Below are 16,689 nucleotides of genomic sequence, written 5' to 3'. Positions count from 1 at the left end.
GCAGTATGGAACATTTCCATCCTCCCATTGCAAGCTGTGATGATGTTGAGTTATCCATGAGGCCTGGCGCCTTTCCGACTTTATAAGCACGCTCCATGGCACAGGGCATGCGAAGAAATAGTGCGATAGGATATATCCTCTTCTCAGGATTGGCCGCTTCCTTCACGATAAATCGTTTGTTTAGGATAAATCCTTGCAGGTCGACAAACGTTGGTGCTGGACATGATCTCTTCGATGTGAGTCAGTCGAGGGGTATTACGGTATTCTTCAGACATCTCGCATCATCATGATTATGTATCCTCCTCCCCTCTCTCACACTGCGTAGTTGTGTAAACATTTTTAGGTGATTTTGCGCACAACGTTGGTCAACGGGTTGTACTGGATCACGCGATCGTGCATGATGAGACAATATGCTGTGGTATTATTAGGTATATTCTCCTTACACTCAAACTCTAATCTCACATCCACCGTTGCGCTCTTGACCGATTCGTTTTGTCGAGAACAATCGATAATCACAAACGGACCGGAACGTAGAAATAACGAGACGGTGAGGCTCGGCTCGAGATACTCGTATCCGTAATAATTTTTGCAGAAACGCGCATACGTGTCATACAGAATCGACCATCTGTTTCTATCGAAATCTAGATTCATATCGTCGTACGGATAACATTCCGAGTTCAGATAGAGTTTCACGTTGGTTAAGTTAAAGTTGTCGAATCGACTCGTATCCTCGGACATGACGTTTTTCCGCCCTGTCTGCAGGGCAAAAATTACATATCGCGGCTTCTCCAGTTGAGTCGCGGTCTTAATGGCCCACGAATGCTTGGTCGTACGCTGCAATAGCAGGAAATTCGTATAGATCCCACGAGCGGAAACCCATGCTGAGGTAACGTCCGCTTTCCAGAGCGCGCAGCATCGACAGCTTCTTAATCTCGCTCAACAACACGTGTGGCATTCGCCATTGTATCTTGAATATGTTGATCGCAGGTTCCAGTGCAGAAATCTCCATACAGACAATTATTGTCGTTGCGCGCTAGTATTAGGATCAACTCATGACGCGCATTAATAACCACGCGTTTGTAATCCTCGCGAAATCCTAGCAACATGTGCAGCGGCACACAAAAATTAAAGTATCCATTTACAGTAGTCGGGCTATCCCAGCCTGCATTTCGCATAATCACGCTTCTATCAAACGACATTGTTACATAGTTTTTCAGCAGCCTTGTTATTCTCACATTCCTGTTGCGATCAATCTCCACACCATCGAGCTCATAGCGAATTTCGTCAAACATAAATGCGACGCAATTATTTCCCAGCATCACATTGGATCCCTCAACTGGATGAGTTATCCGCAGTTTACCCTCGATGTAGAGGAAACTCTCATATGGCAACGTATATAAATCCTGTTATTGTATGGGTATTTTTATCTCGTCGCTATATCCAAATGTTGTGTTGGCAAACGGGTTGTATGTGTGAGTCTCAATCTTGACGATGCGATCGTCAAAGACTGGCTCTTCCTCGATGTTGAGAATCTCAGTCATTGTTCAGATGGCGCGCACCTCAAATCCCAAAGATTGTAAAAACGCAACGTTTGACAAGGTGAGTCTCTTCTTCGCGGTTGATTTGATATTAGCGAATGATGTTGCTGCTGGCCTGATTGTGTTTTTCGTGTCTTTATTCAACACGAGCATCACGTCGCACGAAAGTGGCCCGCCGTCGTACGTGCAATCTAACTGTTATTTCTTCACTTCGAAAATCGAGCAATCGTTCCTCCTGGTCAGCAACGCGTAACACTAAATCAGTAATGCTCCGTACGAAGACCGGCAGGTAAATGATCTGCGCCGGCGTTTCCGATATCTTATATCCTGGTGGTACCCTCGGTGAAAATTCATGTATCGTGTGAACGAGTTTATCGTTGCTGTATGCACCCGCGGTCACGTTACACTCTATGCGGATAATGTTCACATTGATTATATATCGCCATGTTCGATTTGTGCCATTTTCGCGGTTGCAGTATACGATTCGAGAATCCTAGCAGTGATCCAATGTTGTTGGGCATGCTAAAGTTTACTCTGTAAACACACTTGATCTCGCTTCTCATCGTATTGTAATTAACGCGGAGCACGATTGGGTAATCTTCATCGTCGACACCTTTATCGCTAACAGCATTATGTTTTCGGGAAAGTGCGCGTTTCAAAAATTCATGTATCGCTTGCAGCTCGTACGATCCCTCGGGAATCGTAATTTCCGCGTCGTCTGTGCCGTAGTAAAATTTATTATTCGAGAAATTCACATTCGATATAGTGTGATAAGTTTCAAAATTCGTCAGACCGAGCTCGTAGTCCGCGTCCTCAAATCTATGGGCGGAAAGTAGGTCGCCGCGAGGACGCTACTCTTCCCAGTCAATGTTAGTGTTAGCGACATGTTGACAAAACTGAGTTAAATAGCGCAATGTCAGTCTTTAAATTCGCGGCGAGAAATCTCGGAGAAACTGCAAGCACAATTGTCCACAGATACTCTGATCATACGTTTGATAAGAGGTGTAATTGTATTCCAATTTCGGCACATTTAAATATCGCACCAATTCCTCGAATGGTTGAAGATTGCCAAAACTGTCGAAATAGATTGCGCGATTTCCCCTTTTTGCATATGCCACCCAATGAGTGCCAGGACCGTCTGTGCTGTCCAGATTGACGATACCGTTCTCATTTTTTCGCGCGCTATTTATCGGTAAATTATTGCGCATACATACACCTTTAACATATGGACTGCGCATACGTTTTGCCAGTTGTAGCAATTCCACATTGGCAGTTACACATCGCGGCATTTTTAACGTCTTTTTGATGTTTTTTTCCTCGCTCCTCGTCCATATTTGTAAGAGGCGAGATACAGTCCGCGGCCTTCTATGGCGCGATTGTGGCGTAGTATCTCTTGCAACTGACGTTGCGCGGCTTTATTGTCGTTCACCGCTTTTGCTACGCCAGCCGCTCCGCCGACCAGGGATCCGAGCGCGCCCAGCATTGGTAAAATCGGTAAAAATCCACCTCGTTTCGCTGCCGAAAGTATCCTCCTCTTTTTCGTCCTCTTTTTCAAGCCCATGCCAAGCTTCGTCTTGGCTTTCATCACTGCCCAGACAACTGCGGCCGCGGCTCTTTCACCGAGACTCGAATCTTTTGCGACGATACGAGTTTTCGCTTTCTCGATGAGTACCTTATCCGCCGCGTGTCTCTCGGTGAGTTCGCTGCTCCGAGAGTACGCTATATCGTATTCACGACACGCCGCGTCCAATGGGTTGACGCCTTGATCACCTCTAGCCAAACGCTTTTCCAAACGAGTTCCCGGGCCGCAAAATTGATATCCGGGGATATAAAGCTCGACCGGAAGTGCGTTTATCGCACGATTTAATACACCTGTGCCTATTTTCGTTGACATCCGCCGCAATCTCTAGACAATACTGAGCAAAGCGCAAGTCCGCGCAGCTATAAATAGGCGGACGTTGGAGGTCAAATCGAGAGTGAGAAAATGAAATTCGTGCGACAACCTCTGACGATACGAGTGATGAATTACGACGACAGAGTACGCTGCAGCGTGAACGAAGGTGTGCGCAAACACGGTACGATGCTACCGACAACTATACGCGCGATCGTTTGCGCCCCTCGAATTGTGGTAAAACCAACGTGTTGATAAGCCTGCTGGAAAGTCCGCACGGTGTGCGTTTCGAGAACGTGTACGTGTACTCTAAATCGCTGCAACAGCCAAAATATTAGCTATTTGGAAGATTTATTGACACCGATTGACGAAATCGGCTACTTTACATTCTCCAATAACAGTGACGTCATTCCACCGAGCGAGGCATGTCCAAATTCAATTTTTGTCTTTGATGACGTGACATGCGACAAGCAAGATACGATAAGAGAGTACTTCTCAATGGGACGCCACTCGAACATCGACTGCTTCTATCTCTGTCAGACATACGCGAGAATACCGAATCATCTTATACGCGACAACGCAAACCTGCTAATCTTGTTTAAACAGGACGCCACCAATTTGAAGCATGTGTACAACGATCACGTGAATACCGACATGTCGTATGAGGATTTCAGTGATTTATGTCGTACATGTTGGCAGCAAAAGTATGGATTTCTAGTGATAGACAAGGACAGCTCGCTTACGAACGGGCAATACAAAAAAGGATTTAACGAGTTCGCGATACCGCAGAGCCATTAGTCGTCGGCAGCACTCTCTAGAGTTTCTCTCGACCGGGAGGAATTGTTGGCGACATGGCTGATAATATTCGCGAGCGTGAAAAGGTTGCCAAGGAGATTGCGAAGACGGCCGAATCGATCCGCAAGAAACATCGCGCTCTAAAGACCGGAAAGATCGATGACTAATATCGCCGTCAAGACTCACTTTAAGCCTATTATCGAGCCGCTACAAAAGATTATCGACAACGCGACAATTTCGGTGAAAAACGAGCCTAACACCGACGACGACGGTGTGAAGATCGAGACACAGTATGAGAGAAAGACACCGAAAAAGAGAAAACATAAAACTATAAAGCAATATAAGGAGGAGGAGGAGGAATTGAAAAAAAGAAAATATGATATTTTGAAACCATTGGACGCTTTACTGCCGACAACATCTACACCGATAAACGTACTACCTGTGATACCCAGAACACTCGCAGACAAAAATGTTTTCGAAACCACGCGTAACCCGCCCGAAATATCCTTTCGACACTGGTTAAGATCGCTGGAAGGTCGACAAATAATGCGAAAGGATTGGGGGCCATTAGGACAAAAGTACATGGACGCTCTCCTCGGTGCTGATAAGAAGAAAGAAATTGATAATGTATACGGAGTCCATTTCGGCGAGAATGAAATGCGGCTCGGCAGCAAGCGATTCACGATTGACAAAGATGACAATATAATCATAGGTGAAACGCGGTACATTGGAACGCCCGGATTGTACGAGTTGATCTTTAAGAAATGACCTGATTACCAGGAGAACGATTTGCAAAAATACAAGCACATATTATTGACGACAAACGTGCATAAACGCAATTTTGATGCGCAAGGTCGTGTGAAGGGTAGCAAGGGGGAGAAGTACAAATATATAACTGCACCGTTGTCGCGGGTGAAGAGCCCAAAATCTGGCATGGGAATGCCTTGCGCTATGACGCTAACCGGCAATAAGGTTGATTACGTGCACTGGGATGACCCCAACGAGTTAGTGGATCGCCTACGATTGCTCGACGCTTTGCGCCAAGCCGGCAACAACGCGCACGACAACGAGATCCTGTCGATCATCGAGGAACTGCGGAAAGCGGGCATTATTATAAATTAAACGGGGGTCTCGACAATTAATTCAGTTCATCGCGTGACACTTTACAAAGCATTGCAAAAGAAATGTCTATCAATAAATTTGGATTATTCGAGAGGAGAATTGATACAACCGGCGATCATTGGTACACATTGATGAGAAGATGTGTGCGTAAAAACGCTCTATGTCGCGTCGCTACAGATTATGACGCGAGATCGCGCAAGATTCGCCGTGTAGCGCAACCTGAGGCGGATACCGATGCCGTCAACAAATTGTACCTGGAAGAGTGCTTTAAAACATTGATGGTCCAACAGAAAGAGTTAGATGAGAAGCTGACTGCGTTAGAGAAGGATGTACGAGCGTTAGAGACTGCGATAAAAGAACTTCATCGCGCGGCTAATTCAGAAACGACTATCAACCTAAATGAGCGGTTGGCTTAAAAACATTTATAAAATAGTTGTGATACGGCTAGAAGAAGTGGTTGCAAACAACAATGAGTGGCATTAGTGACCGACCCGGAAGCAGCAGTGAACGGTCTGGAAACGGTGGTGAACGCAACCGCTACGATCGAGGTTACGAACATATCAAGCAGGGCTGCGAACGAGGCTACAAACAGGTCTTTAAAGGTTACATACAAGGCTATCAACAACTCAGTAAGGGTTGCGAACAGGTCAGGGACGGTTACGATCGAGTCAAAAGCGGCTACAAACGGGTCAGAAGCGACTGTGAAAAAGGCTGCAAACGAGTCAAAGACGATTTTCGAATGGGTCAAGGACGGAAGTGAACAACGCTATAACGTGGCACGAACGTGAACAAACCTCGAAAGAACCCCGAAACAACTCCGAAACAACGTGGCACGAACGTGAACGAACCTCGAAACAACGTGGCACGAACGTGAACGAACCCCGAAACAACGTGGCACGAACGTGAAAGAACCCGAAACAACATAGCACGAACGTAAACAAACCCCGAAAGAACCCCGAAACAACGTGAAAGAACGAGAATGAATAGTGAAAATAACAACGAGCAATATAGTTTGGAGAGACGGCAGTTGGTAAACAAGTTGCACACGTCAGCGAGAAAAAATTTCCCTCGAAGACATGTCATAGTGCGAGGATACGATGATCTGTGGCAAGCCGACATTGTCGAGATGCGTCCGTACTCCCGTTTCAACAGAGGTTACCACTACATACTCACCGTCATCGATGTGTTGAGCAAGTATGCGTGGGCTGTATCTCTCAAGAGTAAAGAAGGAAGCGAGACAGCTGACGCAATCGCCGAGATAATTCAAGAAAGCAAGAAATGTCCGAAAAACATGCAAACCGATAACGAGAAGGAATTACAACGCCGATGTGCAACGACTTATGCGAAAACATGACATTAATCACTATTCGACATATTCGGTATTGAAGGCGTCGGTCGTCGAGCGATTCAATCGCACGCTAAAGAACGATATGTGGAAGATGTTTACGCTGAATGGTACTTACAAATGGTTCGACATCCTGCCACGCCTCGTATCAGATTACAACGGACGCAAGCATCGAACGATTGGTATGCGACCCGCTGACGTTACCCCCCGCGATCGCCGAAAGACTCTTGGCTACCGTGTACAATCGTGTAAAAATCGCGGGCCCGGCAAAGTTCAAAGTAGGTGATCAGGTACGCGTCAGCAAGTACAAACAACTTTTTGAGAAAGGATACACGCCAAATTGAACAACCGAGGTGTATATTTGGGAACGTATCGGGAAGGAATAGCGGAGTAAGTTAGATAGCTAATTATTCGACGTTTAGAACTGTGCCTTTATTTTCACTGAGTCTCTCTCAAGATCCGCTCTCGTACTGCCTGGATAATTGTGCTTGTAACGATGAGCCATCGACTTAAGTCCGCGATGATTGGATATTCGCAGGTCTCGCGACATTTCGACCAATCCGACGAACGTGATTTTGAATAGAGAGAAGTCGTGGAATGTGGGTTTTTGCATGTTTTCGCAGATAAGATTGAACCGTATTTGGAACAGAGAATATCATGAAGCATTCGCGTGCCGAAACAGAGGTGTTTAAGATTGTTAAAGTGCAGCATACTAATTCCTGTAACATATCTACTCGAGGATTATCTCAAGACATCTATCGCTGGAGCGTTTTACGAGCACGAGCTGCATCGCGCAAATTGTCCGGATGTGTACCTCGTGGAGAAAATACTGCGCAGGAGAGGTGATGAGGTTTACGTGAAATGGCTGGGATTCGACAGTTCGCACAACTCTTGGATACATAAAAACAATGTTATTTAATGTATTTTATTCAATCATTGTATAACATACTATATATTGTATACCATATAAAATATATAACAAAAATAAATATATAACAAAAAATATATATAATTCTCATTAATACATCCTTACAATATAATATAAATATAATAAATATAATAAATATAATAAATATAATTTACAACGGTATTCGATAATGTTCCCATGGCAAGGTGTCGGTCGAATCAGGTACGACATACCGTTTGTCGTCGTAGGGACTTAGAGCAATTTTTGTCTTGCTGATGGTATACACTTTATGTAATTTTGATCTTATGCATGACTGTTGACGCGTCATTTCAATTTCGTCATTAAGGCAACGCGTATAATCGTCGAATGTTATACTACGCGCTACGACGTTATTTTTGACACCTTTTGCCTTTTTAGTTTCTTTTTACCGTCCACCCGCAAAGCATACATTTTTGCTCTAAGCCCGACGAATTCGATCATTATCGCACCGTTATTCTCATCTTTCATCAGACCCGGCACCTTTTTATTCGCGAGTGGTATACCGTACGCATTATTTGCGGCGTAGTCGCTGGTATCGAATCGAGCGATATCGCGTTTCAAATTTTCATAGACATCTTGGCATTTAATTTGATATATTAAACTATCCGTGTCGGTGTACATTACTTTACAATTGTCACGATAGAGCGGTGACATGTATTTGTGATGAAATTCATAAAGGCATACTTTTGATATGTCGAGTATGCACATGCCGACGTAGATTGGCTTGTAGAATTTTACTTCGAGTTTGCGTAATTTTATGGCAACTAATTTTTCCGAAAATAAAGTATGACCCTTCTGCGTCAATACATTTTTGCCAACGCGATTTCCATGCGTCATAAGATTTCTGGAACTCCTTGACTGGGATGCTGTTCAGGGAGGCCGTCGAAGTAGCTTGTACGTTGTCAACCGACTCGAGCTGTTGTCCTTTGAGCTCCCTTTTCAGCCGAGGAAATAAAAAAAAGAAATTGGGATTATCTGCACAGAGTTGCTTGAGTTCTTCACAAACTTCCACTCGGTGTTGCTTTTGCGCATCGGTCAACACTCTGGGCACAAGTTTTGCGCAAATCTTCCGCATGGCCAAGTCTTCCGATACAATCTCGTGAACAATCGTTTTCGGCAAGTTCAATAATTCCGACATTAAGCGAACATTCATTCGACGGTCTGAATTCAATAATTGGCGCACACGAGTCACATTGTCGTCCGTTCGCGATGTTGACGGGCGTCCTGCGCGGGCCTCGTCGGCGACCTCCTTCCGACCTTCTCTAAACATCTTGTGCCATCTGTTTGACTGCGATTTGGAAAGGCAATCGTCCCCGAAAACTTTCTTGAGCATTTCAAAAGTTTCCAGCGGCGTCTTGTCCAGCTTCACGCAAAACTTTATCGCATAGCGTTGCTCTATCGTTCTCTCCATCACAAGTTCGACGCGACCACTAAGCAGAGGTTCACAGAATAAGCCGTCCTAACCCTCCAAGCGCATGGAAACAATTGAGCGACCTACCGTTGGAAAGCTAAGGGTACCCCCCTTCCTCCCCAACCGGTCCCATCGCTCTGCGATGTATAGTCGCGTCACAAAAAAATGCGACGCATTACTTTCCGGACAAACCCTGTATGCTTGTATTATGAAAATTTGGTTTCGCGATTATTGCCTCCGCACCGTACCGTCCGTCCCATTTTGTTAATAATTTTACATCTACATGATTGCGCACATTTTCCATTGTCTTGCCGAATACCGCATTATTCATCAATTTATATAAATTTTTTTCAAAATCGTTTTTCGCATGTGTTCTAAACTGTGTATTGAGTTTGATGTATTTTTGCAGCCACGCTGACTGTGTGAATTGTAGTATGCGGTATATTTTTGTTATGCGTAGCCCGTGGCGCGTGCACTGCTGTAGATTACGATAGTGTATTACGTAGCGCTTTTTATCGCAAAGCGTTGCGAGAAGTTTATACTCCCGCTTGCCGGGCGGCTTATCGCGCGTCGGGCAAAACGGTAGGTCAATGTGCGCGTCATGAAGATGCTGCGGATATTCTAAATCTACTTCGAGAACACAGCCTATAGGCGAATCGAACGCGATAGATGATACGTCAAAATTTGATATATCGTCGACCCACCGAAAATCCGCATACGGCACTGGTTGACACATTGCCCATCCGTACAAATTATTTACATCAAAATACATGAGGTAAGATGAGGGTTTTGATGGGTCGTACGATTGCATGTACTTGTTATTAGCCTGTGCGTATCGGCCTGAACATTGACTAAGGCCGCCACGTATACCCCGTTCGACAAACATAACCATGTCAATGTCTGTTAATAATTCAAATTTTATATCTGTATGTTTTAACATGGCGTCCCATGTATATCCGGGGAGAGTATAATAATAAGCGGGATCGAGTCCTGTTCTGTACTTCTAAAACGTGGTCTACAATACTTTATGACAATGGTTTATTGTACTTGTTGAACGGTGATACAAATCTGTCGATCGGCTTGCCGGTTGGTTTGGTGTCTGGTCGCTCCCCTCTCGGCGCCCGCAACATGCGTTGCTCGCCACGGCGCAACGCACACATCGAATACACCACAACTCTTCCTTCGCTTAATTAAGTCTTATTTAAGCGTGAAGAGCGACACAAATTGCTACGGTTCGCCTTCGCTGGCACGATCTGGTCTACATGACGTTTCTTTACCGTATCGTTGTCTATTTATACAATGTATGTCGATGGCGACGTTTGCCTTATGATCCTACCCGCAATTCTCTTCTCGGATCTCGGTCCGTAGTCGTTGATCATTACGTCGTCGCCTGATTCGAACTGCGCTTGACGCTTGCCCGATCTATTCAATATTTGTGCGCGCTGCTTCCCCTCGACTGTTTCGTCCGTGTTTGGTCTAAGCAAGTCGAAGCGTGTTCTTAACTCGCGCTTGTACATTGAATACGCCGGACTTCTTTCCGTAGTACAATGCTCTATGCTACGGTAATCGTACAGGAACATGTTTACAGCCGTACTCACACTTTTTCCCCCCTGAACAATTTTTTTGACTTTATCCTTGAATGTCTGTACAAAGTTTTCTGCGGCCCCGTTTGTCGCAGGGTGGTAAGATGGAGAGTAGGTATGTTTTACCCCTTTTTGTATTAAAAAATCATGAAAGTCGGCGCTTCTAAACTGTGGACCTCCGTCCGTTACGCAATGCAATGGTATCCCGAAACGCGCGAATAAGTCCTCAAAAACTTCTATCACCTTATATGCTTTTGTGTTGTTTCTAAAATTTATTATTTCGGGCCATTTTGAGTGTGCGTCAATTATAATTAAGTACATATTCCCATAACATGGTCCCGCAAAATCGCAGTGAATGCGGTTCCACGTTTTCGTTGGCCAGGGCCAGGTTGTCAACGGCGTGTTTGGTGTTTTTTTTTGTTCTATTTGGCAAATTTTACATTCTTTTACCAGTATCTCTATATCCGTATCAATTTTTGGCCACCAAACATGTAAACGCGCAAACATTTTTATTTTTACTATGCCTAAATGCGTTGCATGTAATTCGTTTAAAATTAACGGTCGCATGTTTGTTGGGATAATCGCTCTTAATCCCCAAAACAAGCATCCTCTCTCGATTGTAAGTTACGTTCTTTTCGCATGGTAACACTTCTTTATTTCTGTTAAGTCTATTACGCTTGGCCACTCGTTTGTTACATATTTCATGATTTTTTTAATCGTTTCATCTTTTCTGCTTGTTTCACGTAATATTTTGTGATTTAACGATTCTATGCCTTCTTCAAAAAAATTTACATGCGAAAATTCGGAGCTCAATTCTAGTAGTAAAATGTCGTCGTCTTTGTTTTCGATGGGTAGTCTTGATAGTGCATCGCAATTCGCGTTTGACTTTGACTTTACGTGTTCAATTGTATACCGGAAACCTGACAAATAATACGCGTATCTTTGCAAACGATTATCCGCTGTAATCGGAATGCCTTTTCTCGGTCCGAGTATAAATTGAAGCGCTTGGTTGTCTGTTCTTAAGATAATTATTTTCCCGAAAATATATTGAAAAAATTTTTTAAACCCAAAAAGTATCGCCATCGCCTCTTTATCAAGTATTGTGCGGTTTAATTCCTTTTTATCTATCTTTTTAGACGCGAATGCAATCGGTTTTTCCGCTCCGTCCGAGTATTTGTGTGACAGTATGGCGGAGATTCCATAGTCTGATGCGTCGCACGCTAACACAATTTTTTTGTTTGGATTATAATGCGCTAAAATCCTAGACGAAATTAGTTCATCTTTTACCCATTCGAATGCTTTCGTGCACTCGTTGTTCCAATAATATTCATTACTGTTCAATAAATCGTATAACGGCTTCAAATTTGCCGATCTATTTTTTAGAAATCTTTCGTAAAAAGTTACGAGGCCCAAAAATGAACTAAGCTCTTTTTTATTCTCTGGCTTAGGCGCGTTCAATATTGCAACCACCTTTGACTTTGCTTTATGTAACCCTTCTTTGTCGATTACGAAACCTAAGATTTCGATCCGTTTTTAGAAAAATTTACTTTTTTCTAGATTTACTCTTAATCCACATTCCGAGAGTCTCTCGCACACCTTTTCTAGGTTTGCTTTATGCTCTATTTCCGTTCTACCTGTCACGTAAATATTGTCTATGTACGCGATCGCGCCGTCTATTCCTCTCAAACACTCGTCCATTTTTCGCTGCACGTCTGCTGGTACAGGCGATACTCCTTCAGGGATGTTTCTATACCTAAACAGGCCCTTGTGTGTAACTATCGTGAGCAAATGCCTGCTATCCTTGTCCACTGGAAATTGCATGTAGCAATGCGTTAAATCCAACTCGGAATAATAATCCCCCCTTTTAAGCATGTAAATATTTCATCAATCATGTGTAATGGGTACTTATCTATGATAATATGCGGGTTTACCGTAAGTTTGAAATCCCCGCATATTCTAATACAGCCGTTCTTTTTGAAAACGGGCACAATCGGCGTAGCCTATTCACTAGTTTCTACAGGTTCCAAATGATCAAGTTTTACCAGTCGCTCGATTTCCTTTTCAACGAGGGGTTTTAACGCATGTGCTACGTTTCTACATTTTAACGCCACCGGTCGTGCGTTTTCCTTTAGATACAGTTTAGTCTCGCTATGACTTGGCGGGGCACTTTTTTTCCTCGACCACTGTTTTTTTTCTTGCATCAAAAAAACGTCACTTTTTGTATTTTTATTGTCCAATGCGTTCAGTGAGCTTGATGCATTTTTCACTGCCGATTCTCTTGCCGTGGCTTCCTTATACGCGGTGTCAAAATCTAATTTTTCCACTCAAAATAGTGCCACTCTTGTGTCGTGATCTCGCAATCGGCATACCAGCTGATCTCGGAGAGCAGATTTCAATTGAGCTTCGAAGGTGCAGTACAGTGCTAGTTTCTTGAGCCTGGCTGCAAAATCGGCGACGCTTTTGTTTGATTCCTGCTTGGCCATATTGAACTTGCACCTTTCCATCACTTCCGATGGCTTGGGGTTTAATTGGTCTGTCATCAGTTTTGTTAATTCTGCAAAAGTTTTTGTCGTTAACTTTGCTGGTACTGCCAATTGCTTCATCAATTTGAAAGCATCCTCGTCTAATCGCGTTAGTAATTGCGCGGCTTGTTTTTCGACCTTGATGTCTTTCGCGACGAAATACAATTCTATTTGTTCCACGAACGTTTCCTAATCGTCTTTGTGTAGACGAAAAACTTCAGCTTTATTCCGTCTGACATCGTGTCGTAGTCGGCTCTCTCTTCTGTGGCATTCGACTCACACGATTTACTGTCTTTGTTTTCCTCGTTGCTCTGCGTGTTGTCCTCGTGATTTCCTTCAAGGTCCACGCTACCGACCGGCTTGTTTTCGTCTTTCCTTTTCTTTATAACTGCGCGCAGTAATTCGCGCAGTTTGTTATAATTGCTATCGCTGTCGAAATTTACACCTCTTCTATTTAACTCATTGATCAGTCCCTCTTTGTTCAGGTTTTGAATCCACCCCGTTCCTTTTCTATCTGACATGCGATGTTTTTTACCTGGCTTGCACCGCACTGTGGGAGAGAATCCGTTGCCCCTGCGATTAAGCACGTGTTGCTCGTCTTCCCGAATTTTTTTTCCGCACGTGCCGGTTCACACACGATTATGCACTCGTGTTAAATCCTCGTCGCCAGTTGTTCTGTATTTCTAAAACGTGGTCTACAATACTTTATGACAATGGTTTTTTGTACTTGTTGAACGGTGATACAAATCTGTCGATCGGCTTGCCGGTCGGTTTGGCGACTGGTCGCTCCCCTCTCGGCGCCCGCGCATGCCCGCAACATGCGGTGCTCGCCACGGCGCAACGCACACATCGAATACACCACAAGTCCATAACTTTTTATACAACTATCGCGAAAATTCTCAAATATATTGGCTAATAACAAGACATCAATTTTTAAATATAAATCGCTATATTCGCCTAGCGTTCAAAAGGAGAATCGGCTCCAGACGGTCTCGGCGTGCGCGTAATCACTCTCGGATACTGTGTCGCCGGTCAGGGAACTGTAAAATGAGTCGCGCGGCGGTAAACGTGTGTCTTGTAATCTGTCCACGCAGTCTATGTATTTGTATGGAAAGACACCCTTCCGTGTCAATAAATTGAATTTTTCACTAGTTAAATTTTGATATTCCGAATGTAAAATTTTTAGTTTTTCTTTGTCCAAAAATGACGTTAATTTGTCGAGACTAGCGCTGAGAAACTTGTATAAATCGATAAAGCGTAATTTAATATAATTTTTGGAATTATTGTCTTGCGTCAATCTAACAGTTTTCGAGAATGATATGTATTTTTCCTTCGTTATCGGCAGTAATTCGATTTCCCCTTCGAACGCTGTGGCTATGTCTTCGATAATGAAATGCGCGTCGTAGCCGGACAGATAGTGAAAGACTATAGGGATACAAAATGATTCTTTGTAATTTAAGTTACAATTTGAGTGCGCGGGACCCCTGTACCGCCCAGTGAGGTGGCAATGATCGCGGACGCGTGTATCGTCTTCGTCAAACGGTTTCTCACAAATGTGACAATGCGTCGCGGTGCGAAATTTTAACCACTCGTCAGGCGTTAAATTTACCATGGGGACATTGGTCGTTAAAATATTTTTTACACGAATTGCTAAATTTTTAAGTTGTTCGGCGAACCACGCGACGCAATCGGCACTACGGCGGAAATTGTACGCGGGCAACGAACTGTCGTACGAACACTGTACGTAATACGCGATGCTGAACACTTGATGGTGGTGATAATTTTTGGCATTTTCGGTCTTTGCCAAAACACACTCCAGATCGGTGTACACGATGAACGGAAGCCGCTCCTTCCTCGTGTAATTGTCAAAGCTGAGCCACTTGTCATTCTCGCTCGGCAACCGGATAGCGCAGTCGTTCAGTTTCCCGCAATCTTCCGTATGCGCCTGCAATTTATCCTCCGCTTCGAAATAGTGTAAACATCTGTAAAAAATTTAACTTAAAATTTTATTAAACATTTTATTTAAAATTATTTTAAATATAATTTAAGTTTAATAAATATATACTTACCGATCGCAGATATATCTTCTACATTTCTTTTTGCTCAGTTGTGAGCTCACGAGGCGAGACAGATTTTTTATGCATGTGAAATGTCCAACGCTGTTTTCATCCTCCACGTATAGCAGATTGACGTGCCTGTCTTTCTTTTTTCCGAAAGACGTAGCGGGACGATGTTCTCGTTCTCGATGATGTACACGTTTACGGAGATGTCGTTTGCAAGTTCGAATTTTTTAATTTGATTCACAGTCACTGGAAACTCAATGTTTTGGAAATTCAGCACTGTGGTGTAATGCGGATAAGAGGATTCCCGATCCACATTTCTTTCAGCGGGGTACAGAGCGGTTACCACTGACCATGCGAAACACGCATTGTCCGCTGATAACACATTAACAACCGCTCTTTTTACCATAGTTTTTTGCGGTAATTTGACATGGCATTCCGCACGCATACGATTATACTTATTTACATTCACTGTCAAATCTATTATCCGCAACAATGTTCAGCCGCTATCGCGTTCCTGGAACTCTTCTAGCGATGCTAGCGTGGGCTCGATTACGCGGCGCTCGTACCACTCGCGTACATCGGACGTGCGAAAGAGTTCAAAGTTTCTCGTGTTAATACTTTTATTGGCGCGCTTGTCACCGGACACAAATTCACCATTGAAAACAATGTTCACTTTTACACTGATGTGTCTCTGCAGCACATTCTCCACGTTCTCGACTACAATGTCTGCGGCATTTTCCAAAAACTGACGCGGTTCGATGTAGTCTGCGTTAATTACTGCACCGGTCAGTATACGGCTATCGAACGCCGTATCGATTTCGCGCCAAACGAGTCTTAGCGCGTTATTGCCACCGCCACTGAATCCGCCGCCGCAGAATCCAGACATGGATTCACCGACATACTGTCTTTGCAAGCGCACCTTCGCACCCTCGAGTCGCGCTATTCTCGCCACGAGAGATTGCCTATGCTCAATCGAGAGACGCGGACGCTTGACGCGGCTGCGTTCTTCCAGCTGTGTGATAAATTCTTCACAATCTTGCAGCCATCCGAAATATTCGCCCAAGGTGGCGATTTGGCGGGAACGCTCCAACAGGCCGCGCTCAATATGTTCTGCGTTCTCCATTTTTATTGCAAAAACAATTCACTCACTCACTATGCTCACTACTATGCTCGCCAGTACTATGGTCCGGCAGCGGCATCAGTCCTCATTATATATCCCGATCATCCCTTTGTTCGTGCGATGATGCAATTGTTAATTCGCGAGAAATATTTGCGTTATCTTATATTGGATTCGAAAACTTAGATATCGCTGATAGAAATATTATCCGAGTCGGATTGACATGTCGCAACCTGTGTCGGATCCAAGCCTGGATTCCGCGTTCGCCTCCGCTGATATTTCTTAGAAATATACGTATCAACCCGCTTGATTGTCGGCGCTCGATCCAAGCCTGAATCAGCGGCAGCCATTAATAA

General features: G+C 44.0%; 1 protein-coding gene across 1 annotated transcript; it reads right to left on the bottom strand.

Moving 5' to 3' along the window:
• Window positions 1-12,955: 12,955 nt before the first annotated feature.
• On the bottom strand, window positions 12,956-16,339 carry LOC146723326 (uncharacterized). Its single transcript, XM_085482474.1, is given in 4 exon segments — window positions 12,956-13,299; window positions 13,434-13,541; window positions 14,891-15,135; window positions 15,312-16,339. Coding segments are annotated over 4 exon segments (1,725 nt in total).
• Window positions 16,340-16,689: the final 350 nt, after the last annotated feature.

The sequence above is a fragment of the Nylanderia fulva genome, unplaced genomic scaffold, assembly GCF_048542155.1.
Source record: "Nylanderia fulva isolate GAGA-0341 unplaced genomic scaffold, ASM4854215v1 Scaffold208, whole genome shotgun sequence".
In the NCBI taxonomy this organism is placed as follows: Eukaryota; Metazoa; Arthropoda; class Insecta; order Hymenoptera; family Formicidae; genus Nylanderia; species Nylanderia fulva.
Note: the sequence above shows the minus strand (reverse complement) of the source record. Positions and strands in the feature narration are given on the sequence as shown.